We start from the raw sequence: 18,397 nt of genomic DNA, 5'->3' as shown, positions 1-18,397 counted from the left end.
AGTTGCACTTTCCCCATTTTGTTCACGTGGCCGCTCACCACCTGCCTCACAAATTCCTGCACATTTACCCAGCCCCAGCCGCCCCACACACACACAGCTCCCCAACTGAAAAGAATCATAAGAAATGTGCTCAAGCCTATTTACATTCCCTTGCTCTTGCCAACCCTCCTCCCCCCCCCCCTCTCCCTCTCTCTCTCTCTCTCCATCTGACTGCAGTGTCACAAGCTGTGTTAGCCTGCGGATCAGTCTGACCCTTAGTGAGGGGGACTGGGAAGCAGTGACACCCAGCGAGGAGTCAACCCTGCTTAGACGCCACTGATTTTCTGCAGTGGACTTACAATGGTGTGCTGAGGAAGGGAGGGACGAAGGGAGGTGGCAGGGTCTGAGTTTCTAGCACACCGGACGCACACACCTACTGATCCTCATAATATTCGCTGGAAAGAACATCTCCTAGAGCCTTTTTTTCTCTTGTGAAACACAGAAAATGTTGCTGTTTCCTGCATTCAGCTACTTGTCATACGGAACAGACACAAGAAGTGCTGTAAGAGGCCCTTAGGAACAGCCGTGGCTGGTGAAGCAATGCGACGGCATCCTTCCTGAAGCCGTGCGTCACGCAACGGCAGGATGTTGTGTCACACATCAGGACACCATAAGGGGCGAGCGGAAAAAGCAACAGATGTCAAGAGGTTCCTTGATCCTTCCAGAACATTCATCCTCCTTCATCTGAAACATGAAGATGAATGCAGGAAATTAAAGAGGGGCAGAGCCATTTATCAGCCTTCAGAGTCATGTGACTGGGGAGTGCTGCCGACCTGTGAAGAGCCCAGACTGGGCATCTGAGAGGAGAGAGGGCGAGCCACGCTAACCGCGCTAAGCAGAAGCAACGTCCCCGGGTGTACGGGCTGCTGAATTTTGATCTGTGACCTGGAGAAAGGGAGCTGTCCTGTAGTGGAACAGCTTCCCCAAAGGCCTTCATTCAGCCTCCTACTGCTACTGTCCCACATAGCAGGGGGCACAGGGGGCCTGATTAGTGCTACTGTCCCACATAGCAGGGGTCACAGGGGCCTGGAGCTACTGTCCCACATAGCAGGGGTCACATGGGGCCTGGAGCTATTGTCCCACATAGCAGGGGTCACAGGGAGCCTTATTAGTGCTACTGTCCCACATAGCAGGGACCACAGGGGCCTGGAGCTACTGTCCCACATAGCAGGGGTCACAGGGAGCCTGCCTAGTGCTACTGTCCCACATAGCAGGGGTCACAGAGGGCCTGCCTAATGCTACTGTCCCACATAGCAGGGACCACAGGGGCCTGGAGCTATTGTCCCACATAGCAGGGGTCACAGGGAGCCTTATTAGTGCTACTGTCCCACATAGCAGGGACCACAGGGGCCTGGAGCTACTGTCCCACATAGCAGGAGTCACAGGAAGCCTGCCTAGTGCTACTGTCCCACATAGCAGGGGTCACAGGGGGCCTGCCTAATGCTATTGTCACACATAGCAGGGGTCACAGAGGGCCTGCCTAATGCTACTGATCCACATAGCAGGGGTCCCAAGAGGCCTGATTAGTGCTACTGTCCCACATAGCAGGGGCCACAGGGAGCCTGGAGCTACTGTCCCACATAGCACGGGTCACATGGGGTGTGCCCAGTGCTACTGTCCCATGTAGCAGGGGTCACAGAAGGCCTGCCTAGTGGTACTGTCCCACATAGCAGGGATCACAGGGGCCTGGAGCTATTGTCCCACGTAGCAGGGGTGAGAGGGGGCCTGATTAGTGCTACTGTCCAACATAGCAGGGGTCACAGGGGGCATGCCTAGTGCTACTATCCCACATAGCAGGGGCCACAGGGGCCTGAAGCTACTGTCCCACATAGCAGTGGCCACAGGGGGCCTGGAGCTACTGTCCCACATAGCAGGGGTCACAGGGGGCCTGCCTAGTGCCACTGCCCCATGTAGCAGGGGTCACAGGGGGCCTGCCTAGTGCTACTATCCCACATAGCAGTGGCCACAGGGGGCCTGGAGCTAATGTCCCACATAGCAGAGGCCACAGGGCCTGGAGCTACTGTCCCACATAGCAGAGGTCACAGGGAGCCTGCCTAGTGCTACTGTCCCACATAGCAGGGGTCACAGCGGCCTGGAGCTATTGTCCCACACAGCAGGGGTCACAGGGGCCTAGTGCTACTGTCCCACGTAGCAGGGGTCACAGTGGGCCTCATTAGTGCTACTGTCCACTTCAGTGTTGTGATGCTAAAATATTAGCGAAATGTTTAGCCTATCGTATTAAAAGGGTCCTGTCGGATATTGTCCACCTTGATCAGTCAGGCTTTTTACAGGGACGATACCTGGGGGACAATATAAGACAATTGCTTGAAATTATAGAGCACTATGAGACGTCGAAGAAAGCCGGCTTAAATTTCATAGCAGACTTTGAAAAAGCCTTTGATAAAGTGCGTCTGGATTTTATTTACAAATGCCTAGAATTCTTCAACTTTGGTGAATCTCTAATTAAATGGGTTAAAGTCATGTATAGCAACCCCACATGTAAAGTTATAAATAATGGTTATTTTTCAGAGAATATTACATTATCAAGGGGCGTAAAACAAGGCTGCCCTCTATCACCATACTTATTATGGCAATTGAAATACTTGCAATAAAGATAAAATATTAATATCAAAGGATTAGAAATTTGAGGTTTAAATACGAAGGTCTGTTTAGGAGGACTAATTATAAATTATCATGTGCAAATGTAAAAGATAATGTGTAAACTAGGTACTGTTTAAAAAAAAAAAAAAAGTTGTCCTCTGAAGAGGGGGGGTGGTGGTGGGGAAAGGAAAAAAATAAAATAAAATAGCTGCCTCGTAATTATTTGTGATTATTCATGCCCCAGCAGTGACATTAAACGGTTCGGTGTTCTCACCGAGTATGCCGACAACGGCCAGCTTTACGGAGTATACTGCCAGCTTCATTCTCCCGCATTCCACTGTTCAGCCTCACCTGCACTTACAAATGGGTCGCAGGGGAATGTTTGCATTTTTCAAAAGCCTCAGAAGACCGGAAAATGAATTTATCGGCCCCAACGCTAACATCAGCCTGCTCTCCATCAAGGGGTATTAACATACATCTTTGACAACTGCTATAACCCTGTATACGTCTACTGACCTTCAAACAACATGTTCTCACCACTGGGCAGCGTATGATTCAAACCTTCTCTTAAAGAGCCTAATTCATACATGCATTGACATTTTGCATGTGTCTGATTACATCTGTTAGCACTGAACAGGTTCAACAGCATTGTGAGGAATTAGCGATGTGATACCACTACAAATATGTAATCTCAGTACGTACCTCAGCAACGAGTCAAAATTCCAAGACCAGATTTTCTGGAGGTGTTGATGACATCATAACCTAACTTTGGTGAAAATTTTATTCATTTTCAAATATAGGTCTTTTCGCAGAAAAATTTGTCAAGTTTAAAATCATTCAACCTTTATTTTTGGGTGAACAGGTACATGTGTAAAAGAAATTAAAAAGACCTGTAAAATGATACAAGAAACATTTCTCTGTTACCGAGAGTAATGTAGACATGGCAAGTCAAAGTCATTGAGTCACACTAATATGCCTTCAACAGCCTATATCTCCCCTAATAATGGTCTGAGACAAGTGTAATTTCGGTTCCAGTGGTTTCTTATAAGACAAGGGGTTTTATTTATTTTTTTTTTTTTTATCTGTGACGATGTGGTCCAACATTGTGTTGAATTGACTTGGACCCAAATACAGATATTGCACGGTACATGCAATGCAACTCTCAAGATTTATATATTTTTAAAAATGTATTGCCATGCATTTTCCCTCAAAAAAACTCATCATCAATAGGTTTGGTTAATATAAAATTCCTGTAGAATTTTAAAGTAGAATTGGGAAACACTAATATTCACTGCAGTCTTCCAGCAGGGGGTGCTAAAGCCTTGCACTGAATATGGCAGACATTTTCTCTTAGGCAGATGGTGGCAACACTGGACTACATTTCCCAGCTTTTCAAAATGCATAAAAATCCATTTGTATGAACAGTAAACTTCCAGACAAATGTGTACGTGCAATTCTTTTCACAGACATTCCCTCAGTTTCAAAGGTGGTCTATGACCCTACATGAGATTCATTAATCATTGTGAATCACATGGAAGTAAACATACTATAGGGATTTAAGAACAGAAAACCATGCAAAAGACAGGTAATGAGACGGGGTTCAACTCATTCACTTTGCCGTTTAACATTTTTGTGAACATTTCATTTTGCAGTAAATGTCTTCTGCTTTTCTTACCAATGACAGGGTGTGTGTGTGTGTGCGTGTGAGAGAGAGAGAGAGAGAGAGTATTTACATGCACACACTCAAAAGGAAATTATGTACTATTGAACATGAATATAGTTCCACACTGTTTACAAAAAATATGGCTTATGCCTTTTGGTTAGGATCTGAATTGCAAGTTCAACTGCAACACAAAATTGCCTACTGAGGCTTCAGCCACCACCAGTCGTCACCTTTAAAACTATGTCAGTGCCAATGTTATAGCGCCACCTGCCTGTCTGGGGGTGTACCGACTAGACTCTAACATTTCCGGTCTTTGGGTAACAGAGCTCAGACACTGGCAGGCATACGCATCGGAGCGCGAAAGCTTCGGCGGGCGCGGAGAAAGGCACAGCGTGCGCTCCTGCGCCCCCGCGCTCCTGCGCCCGTACAGCGTCTCCACGGGGCGAGATCTCCGAGGCGTCTGTGCCGCCGCTCAGAAAGACATCCCCGTCGCCACGGTCACATACTCCCTGAAGTCTGCAGGCACGTTCATCATGGAACAAACCTGAAATACAAACACTGAGACTGCAGGAGGATGCATGAAGCACTCTCTCACACACACACACACACGTGCACTCTCTCAACACCCACACTCTCACACACTCACACACACACTCATACGCATACACGCATGTATGCACGCACACACACACATGCACTCTCTCAACACTCGCACTCACACACACTCATACGCATACACGCACGTATGCACGCACACACACGCACTCTCAGCACCCGCACTCAGACACACTCATACGCATACACACAATATGCACCACAACCCCACCCACACACACCACACATGACAAACTCTCTCATACAACCATGCACATGCACGACACACACCACAGCACACACACACACTCACACTACAGACTGTAGCCACATGCATGAATGCCAGAGATTATTTACCCTCTTAAGCCACGCTGTCAGAAATAGCTATGCATGCCATGAAAAATAAAAGTCCCATATTCTCTTTGTGCTATATTGCAATCAATTATAAAAAGAGAGTAAAAAAAATGAAAGCAACATTAGAGACTGAGGTGAATCAATAGGCTCCTAACTGATGAGCGTGAACACCTGGCCACTAAAGCTAACCATCTGGAAGATAATTAACAATTCAAAGACAAAGCAAATGATAATGAGCCAAACCTACACGGTGTTAACAAGCTTAAGTCGGGGGGGGGGGGGGGAATTAATAAAAGAACTCGTGTTGAACACACAACACCTGTCCAACAACTTTCACTGAGTGAGAGACGGGATGTAACAAAAACCAGCATACAAACAGGTCCCCCAGGACCAAGTCAGATCCCACAGGAGTGAGGGATGCAATATGGGGGTGATCAGAGCAGGCCCCCCATTACATTACAGGCGTTTAGCAGGCGCTCTTATCCAGAGCGACTTACACAACGTTTACACAGCATTTACACTGCATCCATTTATACAGCTGGACATACACTGAAGTAACGCGGGTTAAGAATCTTGCTCAAGGGTACAACGGCAGCGTTCCCTCCGGGAATCGAACCAGCGACCTTCCGGTTACGGGACCAGCTCCTGGCCCGTTACGCTGCGGTGGCGAAACCCAGGGCAGGCGGTGACGCTCACCTGCCGGAACTTGGCGCGCGCCTTCTCCACGTCCGGCTGCAGCGAGGCGTGCCGCGGGTCGTCGTGGGGGAAGGCCTGGACGTGCTCCGCCAGGGCCTCCAGCGCCCTCAGCCGTTTCCTGCAGCGGGAAAGGACAAAAAACCGCACGCGCTCAGTCCGGGCGAGCGGGGAAAGCAAAGGCGGCGCTCAGGGACAGCCGCACGGCAAACACTTCGTCGGCCCGCGCGTGAAACACGCCAAGCACTTCCTCAGGACCTCTCGTCCCATTTTTAGAAACGCATCGAGTCCTACAACTTTTATTCTGCTCGTAGAAAATGCTTACCATATTATTCTACAATATTCTACATCGGTAATGGCGGCACAGGTGTTCAAGATGGCGGCACAGGTGTTTTAACGTTTTAACGTTGTCCTCTTCTTAGCGTCTTTTATGTTTTAACGTTTTAACAGGTGTTTTAACGTTTTAACGTTGTCCACTTCTTAGCGTCTTTTATGTTTTCTTTTTTGTTTTCGGTTTAGTTTATGTCTTAAAAATTGATTTTAATCGCGATTTGATCAGTGCTACTAGAAACCGGCAGTTGATAGCCTGTTAAACAATACAGTATTAATCAAAACTGACTTAACCCACTTCAACAATGTGGCCAGCCGGGCTGCTCTACCTGTTGAGTAGCCTTGCACTATCATCTCCAGTGGTGAATAGGACAATGGATGACGGTGGATCGGATGTTTCACTGTGGATTACCTCCTCATGCACTGTAACAATGCCCCATTCGGATGTTTCTCCGTTTACAACAAACCATTGGATCACAGCGGGGTGTCTCGCTGGTTTGTTTGAGTGTGGTGACGTGTACCTGCGGCACGCACAGCGCCGGATAGGGACCGTGATCTCGGCCCGGGTGGCCTCATCGGTTGTGCACAGATACAGCAGGAGAACTGTTCCAGCAAAGAAGGTCTGGATGATTTTCCTACTTCTTCTATCAGGTAACATCCACCCTAATCCAGGTCCTGGACTGACACAGTTTGAAAATCCGGATGATCTTAAAAACTGCAATGGATTACGTTTCATTCACCTAAATGTTCGCAGTTTAATAAACAAAATAGACGCAATTCGTCTCTGGGCAAAGCTGACTGACTGCGACATTATAGTTTTGTCTGAAACGTGGCTGAAACCCTCGATTTCGAACAATATGATACACATCGATGGATATAATATCTACAGGACAGATCGCGCTAACAAAGGAGGGGGAGTAGCGATCTATGTAAAAGTAACGTTGAACTGCTCCTGTGTCGAATCGATCAGTAAACCAAAGTGCTTCGAACTGTCTGTAATTAAGTTACATCTTCCTAATGGTGCTGATCTTACAGTAGTAGGATGCTATCGCCCACCATCGGCGTCACATGAAGCTGTAGGACTGCTTTCAGACTTCCTTCATACGTTTTCTGACAAGGAGTATGTTTTATTGGGAGATTTAAATTGGGACTGGCTCTCGACGACCTCCAATTCACTTAAGGACATTTGCGACACTCTAAATCTATCGCAACTAATTAACTCTCCAACTCGGTTAAACTCCAAAAACATGGATAAGTCTACATTGCTTGATGTTATTCTCACGAATTCTCCACATAAATACTCTGCAGTTGGAATATTCAGTAATGATGTCAGTGATCACTGTACAATTGCCTGTGTTAGAAACTGCAAACTACCCAAGACTAAGCCCCGTTTTATTTTTAAAAGAAATTATAAACATCTCAATGAACAAGCCTTTGCGCATGATTTGTATAATAGCGACTTGGACCTTGTTTGTGAAATGGCGGACGTTGACTTGGCGTGGAATTATTTTAAAACAACCTTTTTGGCCCTAATTAATAACCATGCACCTCTGAGAAGATTTAGAGTTAGTGGTAAAGACAACCCATGGTTTAATGAAACCATCTCATCTTCTATTAGAGAGAGAGATAAGGCATGGGCCAAGGCAAAAAAAGTAATGATGCCAGTGACTGGGTTCAGTATAGGGCATTAAGAAACAAATGCACAAAATTGATAAAAAATACAAAAAGTGATTACTACCTTCATTTAATAAATGAAAACCTTAATGATCCAAGTAAATTTTGGAAGTTGATTAAATCTTCATCAGGGTCTATGACACCCTCTACTCTTCCTGATCTTTTAAAGGTAAATCAAAATGAAATAAAGGGTACGCATAACATAGCAGATGCATTTAATAAGCATTTTATCAATGCAGGCTTAGCCACTCTCTCAAATCTCCCTGTAGATGGTAAAGACAGTGTAGCCACCACCCTAAGTTGCCCAGGAAATAGTTTTAATTTTTCCCCTATTTCTCCCACTCAAGTTTATAAAGCTCTATTGAGTCTTGATTGTAAAAAGTCTGCTGGTCCTGACCAAATTGAGCCTTATTTTTTTAAAATAGCAGCAGATCTGATTGCGGGACCCATTGCCTCCATTTTTAATCTTAGTCTAACCAGCGGTTTGATCCCCAGCTCCTGGAAGTCAGCATTTGTCCTTCCTTTATTAAAAGGAGGAGATCCCTCTGTTCTGGATAATTATCGCCCTATCTCCAGACTATCCGTTATAGCTAAAGTATTTGAATCCCTAGTAAACGAACAGCTAAAACATTTTTTGTCTGATAATAAAATTTTAAGTCAAACTCAGTCAGGTTTTAGACAAGGGCATAGCACTATAACTGCAGCCATATCAGTTACAAATGATATTATTACTGCTCTGGATGATAAAAAATCATGTGCTGCACTTTTTATTGACCTATCCAAAGCGTTTGACTCAGTGGATCATGGTCTTCTCCTGCAAAGACTCAATTGTATAGGATTTAGTAACCCTGTGCTAAGTTGGTTCTCAAATTATCTGACAGGGAGAACTCAGTGTGTGTCTATTGACAATTATAATTCTGTACCTCTAACTGTAAAGGCAGGTGTTCCGCAAGGATCTATTTTGGGACCGATTTTATTTTCTATTTATATAAATGATCTTGGGGTAGGGTTAAATCCAGCAAAGGTACACCTTTATGCAGATGACACAATTATTTATACTACAGCGCCATCTTTAAAAGTGGCAATGGATTCCCTACAGACTGCTTTTAATTTATTGCAGATGTCACTTGTTAATTTAAAATTGGTTTTAAATTCTAAAAAGACTAAGTTTATGATTTTTTCACGTTCCCATTCATCACCCACTGACTGTACAGTTCTAACACTAGATGGTACTCAGCTAGAGAGGGTTAGCTCTTACAAATATCTTGGCATCTGGATTGATGACAAGTTGACCTTTAGCGTCCATATTGATAGCCTTCTAAAAAAACTTCGACCAAAGTTAGGTTTTTATTTTCGTTTAAAAAAATGTTTTCCTTTTACTGCTAGAAAAAGATTGGTTCAAAGTACTTTTTTGTCAGTATTAGACTATGGTGATGAAATTTATATGCATGCATCTTCATCTCTGTTGAAAAAACTGGATGTAGTCTATCATGCTGCCCTGCGGTTTGTAACTTGTGCAAGTGTACATACGCACCATTGTAACTTGTATGAAATGGTTCAATGGACTTCATTGTATTCAAGGAGAAAAACCCATATGTTAATTTTTATTTTTAAAGCTTTACTGGGTAAACTACCGCAGTACATATCCGGCTTACTGAAATATTACTCCAGTAGCCATAACACTAGATCCTCAGAGAAAATTCTCCTCATGGTCCCAAGTATTCGAACAGAACTGGGTAAATCAGCCTTTTCCTTTCATGCCCCGCATGTCTGGAATGAGTTACAAGGCATTCTTAATCTGAAATCCTTACCCTCTCTTGACATGTATAAAAATATGTTAAAATCTGTTTTTACTGAACAATGTTATTGCTTTTAGCAACAAGTGCCTTTTAGCTCCTGATCCTTGTATGTCTGTTTTTTTTTATTATTATATTTTTTATTTTTTTATTTTCTTTGGTATGTTTTAATATGAAACTTTTATTTTCCTGCTGCCATCTTGACCAGGACTCCCTGGCAGAAGAGATATTGTATCTCAATGGGACCTTCCTGGTTAAATAAAGGATAATAAATAAATAAATAAATGTGCAGATGGTTGCCATTCAAAACCTTAATGATAAGCGAATGATTACCCATGCCATAGCTTACATCACATTACATTTATTTAGCAGACACTTTTATCCAAAGCGACGTACAAAAGTGCATATCATGGTCACTGGAAAACTACAAAACACAGGTTCCATAAGGTACAATACTAATTTCGTACAGCTACTTCTAGCCAAGAACACAGTTCAGTTCACACAGTGAACACTATTCTGACCTAACTTATGCCAAGCCAAACTAGGAGAGGAATAAGCTACAATATTAGGACAAATACAAATTACAGAAAGTGCTGAAATGGGGGTACAAGTAACATGAGTGACCATGCTAGAGCTGGCCAGATAAATAAACCCTTACAGCACTTACACCCAAGTCACCATGGTCATCATAATCATTTGTCATTCTCTGAGGAAGGCGTGTTTTGTACCTTATGCAGTACCGCACACAACAATACATAGACTTGCATCCCGTCATGGAGTGAAAAGTGTGATCACGTGCAAACCCAAAGGTTCTTCTAGTGAAAGACCGACTGTCCACTGTGGATGCTCTATCTTTCACGGCCGAGCGATCTTTTGTACCTGGATTTGGCATCTGTGTTGTTTTGAAGAAGGCACTTCCAAGCGAAAGCAAATCCATAGTAGAAGGACATCTGGGAATCGAGGGGAAAAGTTGTATGAGTTCTTCAAAAATATAAAAAACTGAAATCAAACTAAATGTCACACTACTCAGCGCATTACCTCAGCAGAGCGCTCAGCGCATTACCTCAGCAGAGCACTGCACTCAGCGCATTACCTCAGCAGAGCACTGCACTCAGTGCATTACCGCAGCAGAGCGCTCAGCGCATTACCTCAGGAGAGCACTCAGCTCATTACCACAGCAGAGCACTCAGCGCATTACCTCAGCAGAGCACTGCACTCAGCGCATTACCACATCAGAGCGCTCAGCGCATTACCTCAGCAGAGCACTGCACTCAGCGCATTACCTCAGCAGAGCGCTCAGCGCATTACCTCAGCAGAGCACTGCACTCAGCGCATTACCTCAGCAGAGCACTCAGCGCATTTCCTCAGCAGAGCACTGCACTCAGCGCATTACCTCAACAGAGCACTGCACTCAGCGCATTACCTCAGCAGAGCACTGCACTCAGCGCATTACCTCAGCAGAGCACTGCACTCAGCGCATTACCTCAGCAGAGCACTGCACTCAGCGCATTACCTCAGCCGAGCACTGCACTCAGCGCATTACCTCAACAGAGCTCTGCACTCAGCGCATTACCTCAGCAGAGCACTGCACTCAGCGCATTACCTCAGCAGAGCACTCAGCGCATTACCACATCAGAGCGCTCAGCGCATTACCTCAGCAGAGCACTGCACTCTGTGCATTACCTCAGCAGAGCACTGCACTCAGCACATTACCTCAGCAGAGCACTCAGTGCATTACCTCAGCAGAGCACTGCACTCAGCGCATTACCTCAGCAGAGCGCTCAGCGCATTACCTCAGCAGAGCACTCAGCGCATTACCTCAGCAGAGCACTCAGCGCATTACCTCAGCAGAGCACTCAGCGCATTACCTCAGCAGAGCACTGCACTCAGCGCATTACCTCAACAGAGCACTGCACTCAGCGCATTACCACATCAGAGCGCTCAGCGCATTACCTCAGCAGAGCACTGCACTCAGCGCATTACCTCAGCAGAGCACTGCACTCAGCGCATTACCTCAGCAGAGCACTCAGCGCATTACCTCAGCAGAGCACTGCACTCAGCGCATTACCTCAGCAGAGCACTGCACTCAGCGCATTACCTCAGCAGAGCACTCAGCGCATTACCTCAGCAGAGCACTGCACTCAGCGCATTACCTCAACAGAGCACTGCACTCAGCGCATTACCACATCAGAGCGCTCAGCGCATTACCTCAGCAGAGCACTCAGCGCATTACCTCAGCAGAGCGCCCAGTGCATTACCTCAGCAGAGTGCTCAGCGCATTACCTCAACAGAGCACTGCACTCAGCGCATTACGTCAGCAGAGCACTGCACTCAGCGCATTACCACATCAGAGCGCTCAGCGCATTACCTCAGCAGAGCACTCAGCGCATTACCTCAGCAGAGCGCTCAGTGCATTACCTCAGCAGAGCGCTCAGCGCATTACCTCAACAGAGCACTGCACTCAGCGCATTACCTCAGCAGAGCACTGCACTCAGCGCATTACCTCAGCAGAGCGCTCAGCGCATTACCTCAACAGAGCACTGCACTCAGCGCATTACCTCAGCAGAGCACTGCACTCAGCGCATTACCTCAGCAGAGCACTGCACTCAGCGCATTACCTCAACAGAGCACTGCACTCAGCGCATTACCGCAGCAGAGCGCTGCACTCAGCGCATTACCTCAGCAGAGCACTGCACTCAGCGCATTACCGCAGCAGAGCGCTCAGTGCATTACCTCAGCAGAGCGCTGCACTCAGCGCATTACCTCAGCAGAGCACTCAGTGCATTACCTCAGCAGAGCACTGCACTCAGCGCATTACCTCAGCAGAGCACTGCACTCAGCGCATTACCTCAGCAGAGCACTGCACTCAGCGCATTACCTCAGCAGAGCACTGCACTCAGCGCATTACGACAGCAGAGTGCTCAGCGCATTACCACATCAGAGCGCTCAGCGCATTACCTCAGCAAAGCACTGCACTCAGCGCATTACCTCAGCAGAGCACTCAGCGCATTACCTCAGCAGAGCACTGCACTCAGCGCATTACCTCAACAGAGCACTGCACTCAGCGCATTACCACATCAGAGCGCTCAGCGCATTACCTCAGCAGAGCACTGCACTCAGCGCATTACCTCAGCAGAGCACTCAGCGCATTACCTCAGCAGAGCACTGCACTCAGCGCATTACCTCAACAGAGAACTGCACTCAGCGCATTACCACATCAGAGCGCTCAGCGCATTACCTCAGCAGAGCACTCAGCGCATTACCTCAGCAGAGCGCCCAGTGCATTACCTCAGCAGAGTGCTCAGCGCATTACCTCAACAGAGCACTGCACTCAGCGCATTACCTCAGCAGAGCGCTCAGCGCATTACCTCAACAGAGCACTGCACTCAGCGCATTACCTCAACAGAGCACTGCACTCAGCGCATTACCTCAGCAGAGCACTGCACTCAGCGCATTACCTCAGCAGAGCGCTCAGCGCATTACCTCAGCAGAGTGCTCAGCGCATTACCTCAGCAGAGTGCTCAGTGCATTACCTCAGCAGAGCACTCAGCGCATTACCTCAGCAGAGCACTCAGCGCATTACCTCAGCAGAGCACTCAGCGCATTACCACAGCAGAGCACTCAGCGCATTACCTCAGCAGAGCACTCAGCGCATTACCTCAGCAGAGCACTCAGCGCATTACCTCAGCAGAGCACTGCACTCAGCGCATTACCTCAGCAGAGCACTCAGCGCATTACCTCAGCAGAGCACTGCACTCAGCGCATTACCACAGCAGAGCACTGCACTCAGCGCATTACCTCAGCAGAGCACTGCACTCAGCGCATTACCACAGCAGAGCACTGCACTCAGTGCATTACCTCAGCAGAGAGTCTGGCACCGTGCATCTTGCCGTGGCTCATTCCCTCCAGGAGGCCCTGCCGCGTCCCCTCCGCTAGCCCCTCCCTGTACGCCTCACAATGAAACCTGCAGCAGTGACAGCACAGGTTACGCCTCACAGTGAAACCAGTAACAGAGACAGCACAGGTTACGCCTCACAGTGAAACCTGTAACAGAGACAGCACAGGTTACGCCTCACAGTGAAACCTGTAACAGAGACAGCACAGGTTAAGCCTCACAGTGAAACCAGTAACAGAGACAGCACAGGTTACGCCTCACAGTGAAACCTGTAACAGAGACAGCACAGGTTACGCCTCAAAGTGAGACCTGTAACAGAGACAGCACAGGTTACGCCTCCCAGTGAGACCTGTAACCGAGACAGCACAGGTTACGCCTCACAGTGAAACCTGTAACAGAGACAGCACAGGTTAAGCCTCACAGTGAGACCTGTAACAGAGACAGCACAGGTTAAGCCTCACAGTGAAACCTGTAACAGAGACAGCACAGGTTACGCCTCACAGTGAAACCTGTAACCGAGACAGCACAGGTTATGCCTCACAGTGAGACCTATAACAGACAGCACAGGTTACGCCTCAAAGTGAGATCTGTAACAGAGACCGCACAGGTTATGCCTCACAGTGAGACCTGTAACAGACAGCACAGGTTACGCCTCACAGTGAGACCTGTAACAGACAGCACAGGTTACGCCTAACAGTTGAAACCTGTAACAGACACCACAGGTTACGCCTCGTGTGTGTGTGGTTTTATTTTCGTTCAATGCAAACGGACTGCTATTCTGACTCTATACAGTATATCTTTGGTTTATGGACACAAGAGAAAAAACTTGAGAAAGTCAGAATACCGGTCCCTACCATCAAGAGTGAAGATGATCATACACAGAGCACAGCCTTCCAAGTGACATGTTAGGCCTGTGCACTAGTCCTGCTGTTGGTGCAAATTGGTATTTTAAAATCTCATTAGTCCTTAATAATAGTTCCACCTGAAATTAGTAAAAATACAATTATTAGAAATGTGTATGATGCAAGAAACAAATATATTCATTTGTAACAGGGCCTCCATGGAGCAGACGGACAAACCCCAAATGGACTAGTCACTAGTGTACCGTCCAAAGGGGCCTTCAGGTGAGGCCCCCAAGCCCATGAGGCCACAAGGTACCTGTTGAACAAGATGGTGGCAAAGGAAACCTTAAATACACCAGTGAAAAGCTGTCTCAACCACCAGTGGCATGGATTTAGTTATTATGCGTATTCAACTTAGACACTTAATAAATTTTGCTTCAGGATTAAAAGTGCATTTGTTCTTACTATTCATGATGTACGTGTAAGTCAACACAAAACCTTTTTGCGTCATTAAGCTTCAGCTAGAACTCGCCTGCTCTTTGTGATGCAACTCCTATTGTGATGCAATCGTTCAGAACATCCTTACATAGGTATCACCCATGCGTCTGTATTCTCCAATGGCAAAAACAGTACGAACAAGCTTTTGTGTCTGTATGCATTTTATTCACTGCAAAATACAAACGCATACCAATGTTTGCTACTGTAAAATTTGATCTGTATTTATACGCACAATGACAGCATATCATCCAACTGCAAATGCATTATCTTTAGTGTCCATATATTTGTATTTATATGTCCCCACATTTTTAGATTTACAGCTGCCTTGCACTGATTACTATGCTTCACTGATTACTATGCTTAATATTTGTGTTCTTCATTAAAACTCATTTAAATCTCACATTACAATATTTTGAGCTCATGTTCTCGCCATTGTGTGCATTTTATGCATATATATGAATTTATAAACACATGCACATTTTGTGTCGTTAAACTTTGATACATATTGCAATATTGTACCTAACATATTTTTTAAAACTAGATTTAAACAAAACTCAACATCCAATTGGTACTAAACAAGGCAAAAATCATAACTGTGTATGTGTGCGTGTATGGAGTCAATTTAGTGCCAAAAGTATTGTCCGCGTACGAAAAAAAAATCGCACGTGTAAAAAAAAAAAATAATCGTAGGGATAGATGTGGAAATGTTTCTCCTGATCAAAAAATATATATATATCAAACGCATTCTTCTGAATTGTAAACGAAAAAGTTATGTTCAGAAATGTAAAAAATAAAATTGCAGTTGTTTTTCTCACTCATGTTTACGATTTTACGAGTACGATTTCATTTTTTTATTTATTTTTTGAACACGAGAAGCATTTCCACATCTACGCCTACGATTTTTTTTCCTACGCGGACAATACTTTTGGCACTAAATTGACTCCATATGCGTGTACATTTATTTCATTGGATGACGAAACCACAGCATCTCACTGAGAGATGAGTATTGTATAATGGTAGATATTAAAACCATCCTAGGGAGGACAATCGAAAAATTTATTTCCGGAAATTAACATAAGTATTGTGATTAAAATACCAGTTTAGCCTTAAATTAACGTATTGTGAACAGCGATCGTACATATATGGAATATTAATGTGATATATTGACTGTTTTGTGGCCTTTTAGCTCGCACTTTCCCAAAATTCCATCAATGATAAGATCGGGACTCCGACGGCACCGAAAACCGATAGATTTCACTGAACATTCGACTGTTTACATTTATGGGGTTCTGAACCAGTGACATCATAATAACTCTTACTGGTTGATTTTACGCGGTCATTTATGGCAGTTGGTTCTCTCAGAATTCTGACTGATAGCCAGGTCAGTATTTTCACTGGACACTTGATACATCCAGACTTATAACTTCAAAGTCCCAAGTCATTTGTGAATGGTTTAAATGGATTTTGAAAGTAGACACTTCATGCTACAAGCATGCTAAGGGATTTGAGTGTGCTGTGAAGTTTAGGTAGCAAACAACAAGGCTGAATCCTTCTGACGTAATTTACATAGCGACTATATGCTCAGATCGCCTAGTTTCACTCACTACGGCCAAGCGGAATCGATAAGGTTTCAGAAAATATATAACTTTTAAAGATTTAATTCAATCTTCTACTGGGACTTTTGCCGTTTATCGAGGGTGTGACAGAAAATTTCGGTGCCGCTGACTATAATCGAATGTTTTTCACATTTACCGTTCGATTGACCAAGTACCAATCAAAGTACATTTTTATGGGTTAGTACTGTCAGATTGTGCTAGCTACTTCACATTAACCTTGTACAGCGATCAATAAAGGCTAACAGCACAGTACCACTTAATTCTATTAACTTCTATCACCACTGTAATGAACTAAAAAAAGGTAACAAACGACCTTTTCTGTGAGAAATGTATTGTCAAGCTCACGCGCATACACTGCTGGCGACATTCTAAAGCTTCGTTTTGCCCTCCCTACCATCACATTGTGATTGGTGACCAGGTGTCCCAATTCAATAAGTGATGGTTTGCCATGCTTTTTTCTCTCTCTCTCTTAGAGCACGGCTGTGTGTGATTATGAGATCAGCTTGTTAGCTATCTAGCTTCTTCCTGCGTCAACGCAGCATAGTAGTGTGTGAACCCCCAGTGATTACACGTGCAGTGTGATGCCAACACAAAAGGGAATGATGTCTGATCCACAAGCTAGCCACTGCGCACACGACCTGGTCCTTCGACTATAGCTAGCTAGCACATCAACAGCCACATAATTCCACACAAAGACAGGTTAACAAGCCACGTAAATCGCGAAGTCATGTCTTGTGGTACATCAATTAATTTCAAATGTGATCAACATCGCAGTGTACAGTCAAACAGACTAGCAAGTCTGCAATGATCGTTAGCTACTTTGAAGCTAACAAACGGAATAAAGCTCGTTTGCATGGTATCTAGATAGACATCGGTAGCTACCTGTTGTCCGCCATGAAAATGCTGTCAAATGGGTCTTCACTTCCAGATTCCCAATTCATTTTTCGTATTGGTTATGTGTCAAAACTAAGATTGAGAACAAATGAGCAACCTACACTCAATAACAAACAGCTAAGTAAGGCAGTCCCCACGGGTCATTGGTAGTGCGCAAGAAACGCCTGTGTCATTACGGTTCCGGTAACCACTAAGACGTTACATTTCAAAATAAAAGCAGACGTAGTCTTTTTCTTTTATAGAGTTAAACCAAATTTAAAAGTGCAGTGTGTAGAATTTAGTGGCATCTATTTAGTGACAAATAAAACGCTATTCCAAAAGCAAAATTAAACATGTTATGCATCGTTAGAAAGCTAATGCAGCCTAAATGGTAAGGAAAGGTGCTTCAATGCTTCCTTTCTTATCTCCTTTAGCATAGGGCACACTGGACCGTCCTTTACGAAAGGAAAGGAGATAATGCCGTCCCACAATTGCTTAGCGACGCACCATTCGGCCGTTCACGAAAACAAACGATCAACATGACTGAGTTGTGTGGTGGTTCTTAAGCTATTATATGCATAGGCTTATAATCAGACCATAATCAGCATATTAACCATAACACAGAAGTCTGTCTTTCAAGAAAAAGGGATATGAGACGTTTTTAGCCAGTTGATGTTTATAATTCAACATGTTTTAAACTTAAAGTAATAATCTCGAAGATTTTCATTAAAATAAATGTCTGTTAAGTCACTATCTATCACCAAATTATGTAAAACAATGGTGATTAAGCGTATTATTATATTAATTTATATTATTATTATTATTATTATTTATGATTAAAGAACTGGGTGTCTGTGGCGACATTCCCGGGAAAACATCACAAGCGGCGTTAGTAACGTTACATTTGATGACAATGTAACGTTACTAAA

General features: G+C 44.9%; 1 protein-coding gene across 2 annotated transcripts; it reads right to left on the bottom strand.

Annotated features, from left to right (window-relative positions):
* Positions 1–3,466: 3,466 nt before the first annotated feature.
* On the bottom strand, positions 3,467–17,676 carry lto1 (LTO1 maturation factor of ABCE1). 2 transcript variants are annotated; one of them, XR_010326327.1, is made up of 6 exons: positions 17,478–17,676; positions 13,603–13,708; positions 10,624–10,694; positions 5,948–6,065; positions 4,427–4,847; positions 3,467–3,890 (listed from the first exon to the last, which is right to left on the bottom strand). XR_010326327.1 is itself a non-coding variant. In XM_064313519.1 (5 exons), the coding sequence occupies exons 1-5, from the start codon at positions 17,534–17,536 to the stop codon at positions 4,776–4,778; spliced, it is 426 nt and encodes a 141-aa protein (XP_064169589.1). In that variant the 5' UTR covers positions 17,537–17,676; the 3' UTR covers positions 3,467–4,775. The 2 variants fall into 2 exon arrangements, 1 of the variants encoding a protein (XP_064169589.1); XM_064313519.1 differs by having other exon boundaries at positions 3,467–4,847.
* Positions 17,677–18,397: the final 721 nt, after the last annotated feature.

This window comes from Anguilla rostrata, chromosome 16 (assembly GCF_018555375.3).
Source record: "Anguilla rostrata isolate EN2019 chromosome 16, ASM1855537v3, whole genome shotgun sequence".
In the NCBI taxonomy this organism is placed as follows: domain Eukaryota; kingdom Metazoa; phylum Chordata; class Actinopteri; order Anguilliformes; family Anguillidae; genus Anguilla; species Anguilla rostrata.
The sequence above is the reverse complement of the archived record's forward strand: the minus strand, read 5'-3'. Positions and strand labels throughout refer to the sequence as shown.

Coding starts and splice junctions, on each gene's coding strand:
- lto1 (XM_064313519.1), bottom strand. CDS start 17,536: ATGAATTGGGAATCTGGAAGTGAAGACCCATTTGACAGCATTTTCATG. Junction 13,709..17,477: donor ATTTTCATGGCGGACAACAG/GTAGCTACCGAT, acceptor TCACTGCTGCAG/GTTTCATTGTGAGGCGTACA. Junction 6,066..10,623: donor AACACAGATGCCAAATCCAG/GTACAAAAGATC, acceptor TTCCCGCTGCAG/GAAACGGCTGAGGGCGCTGG.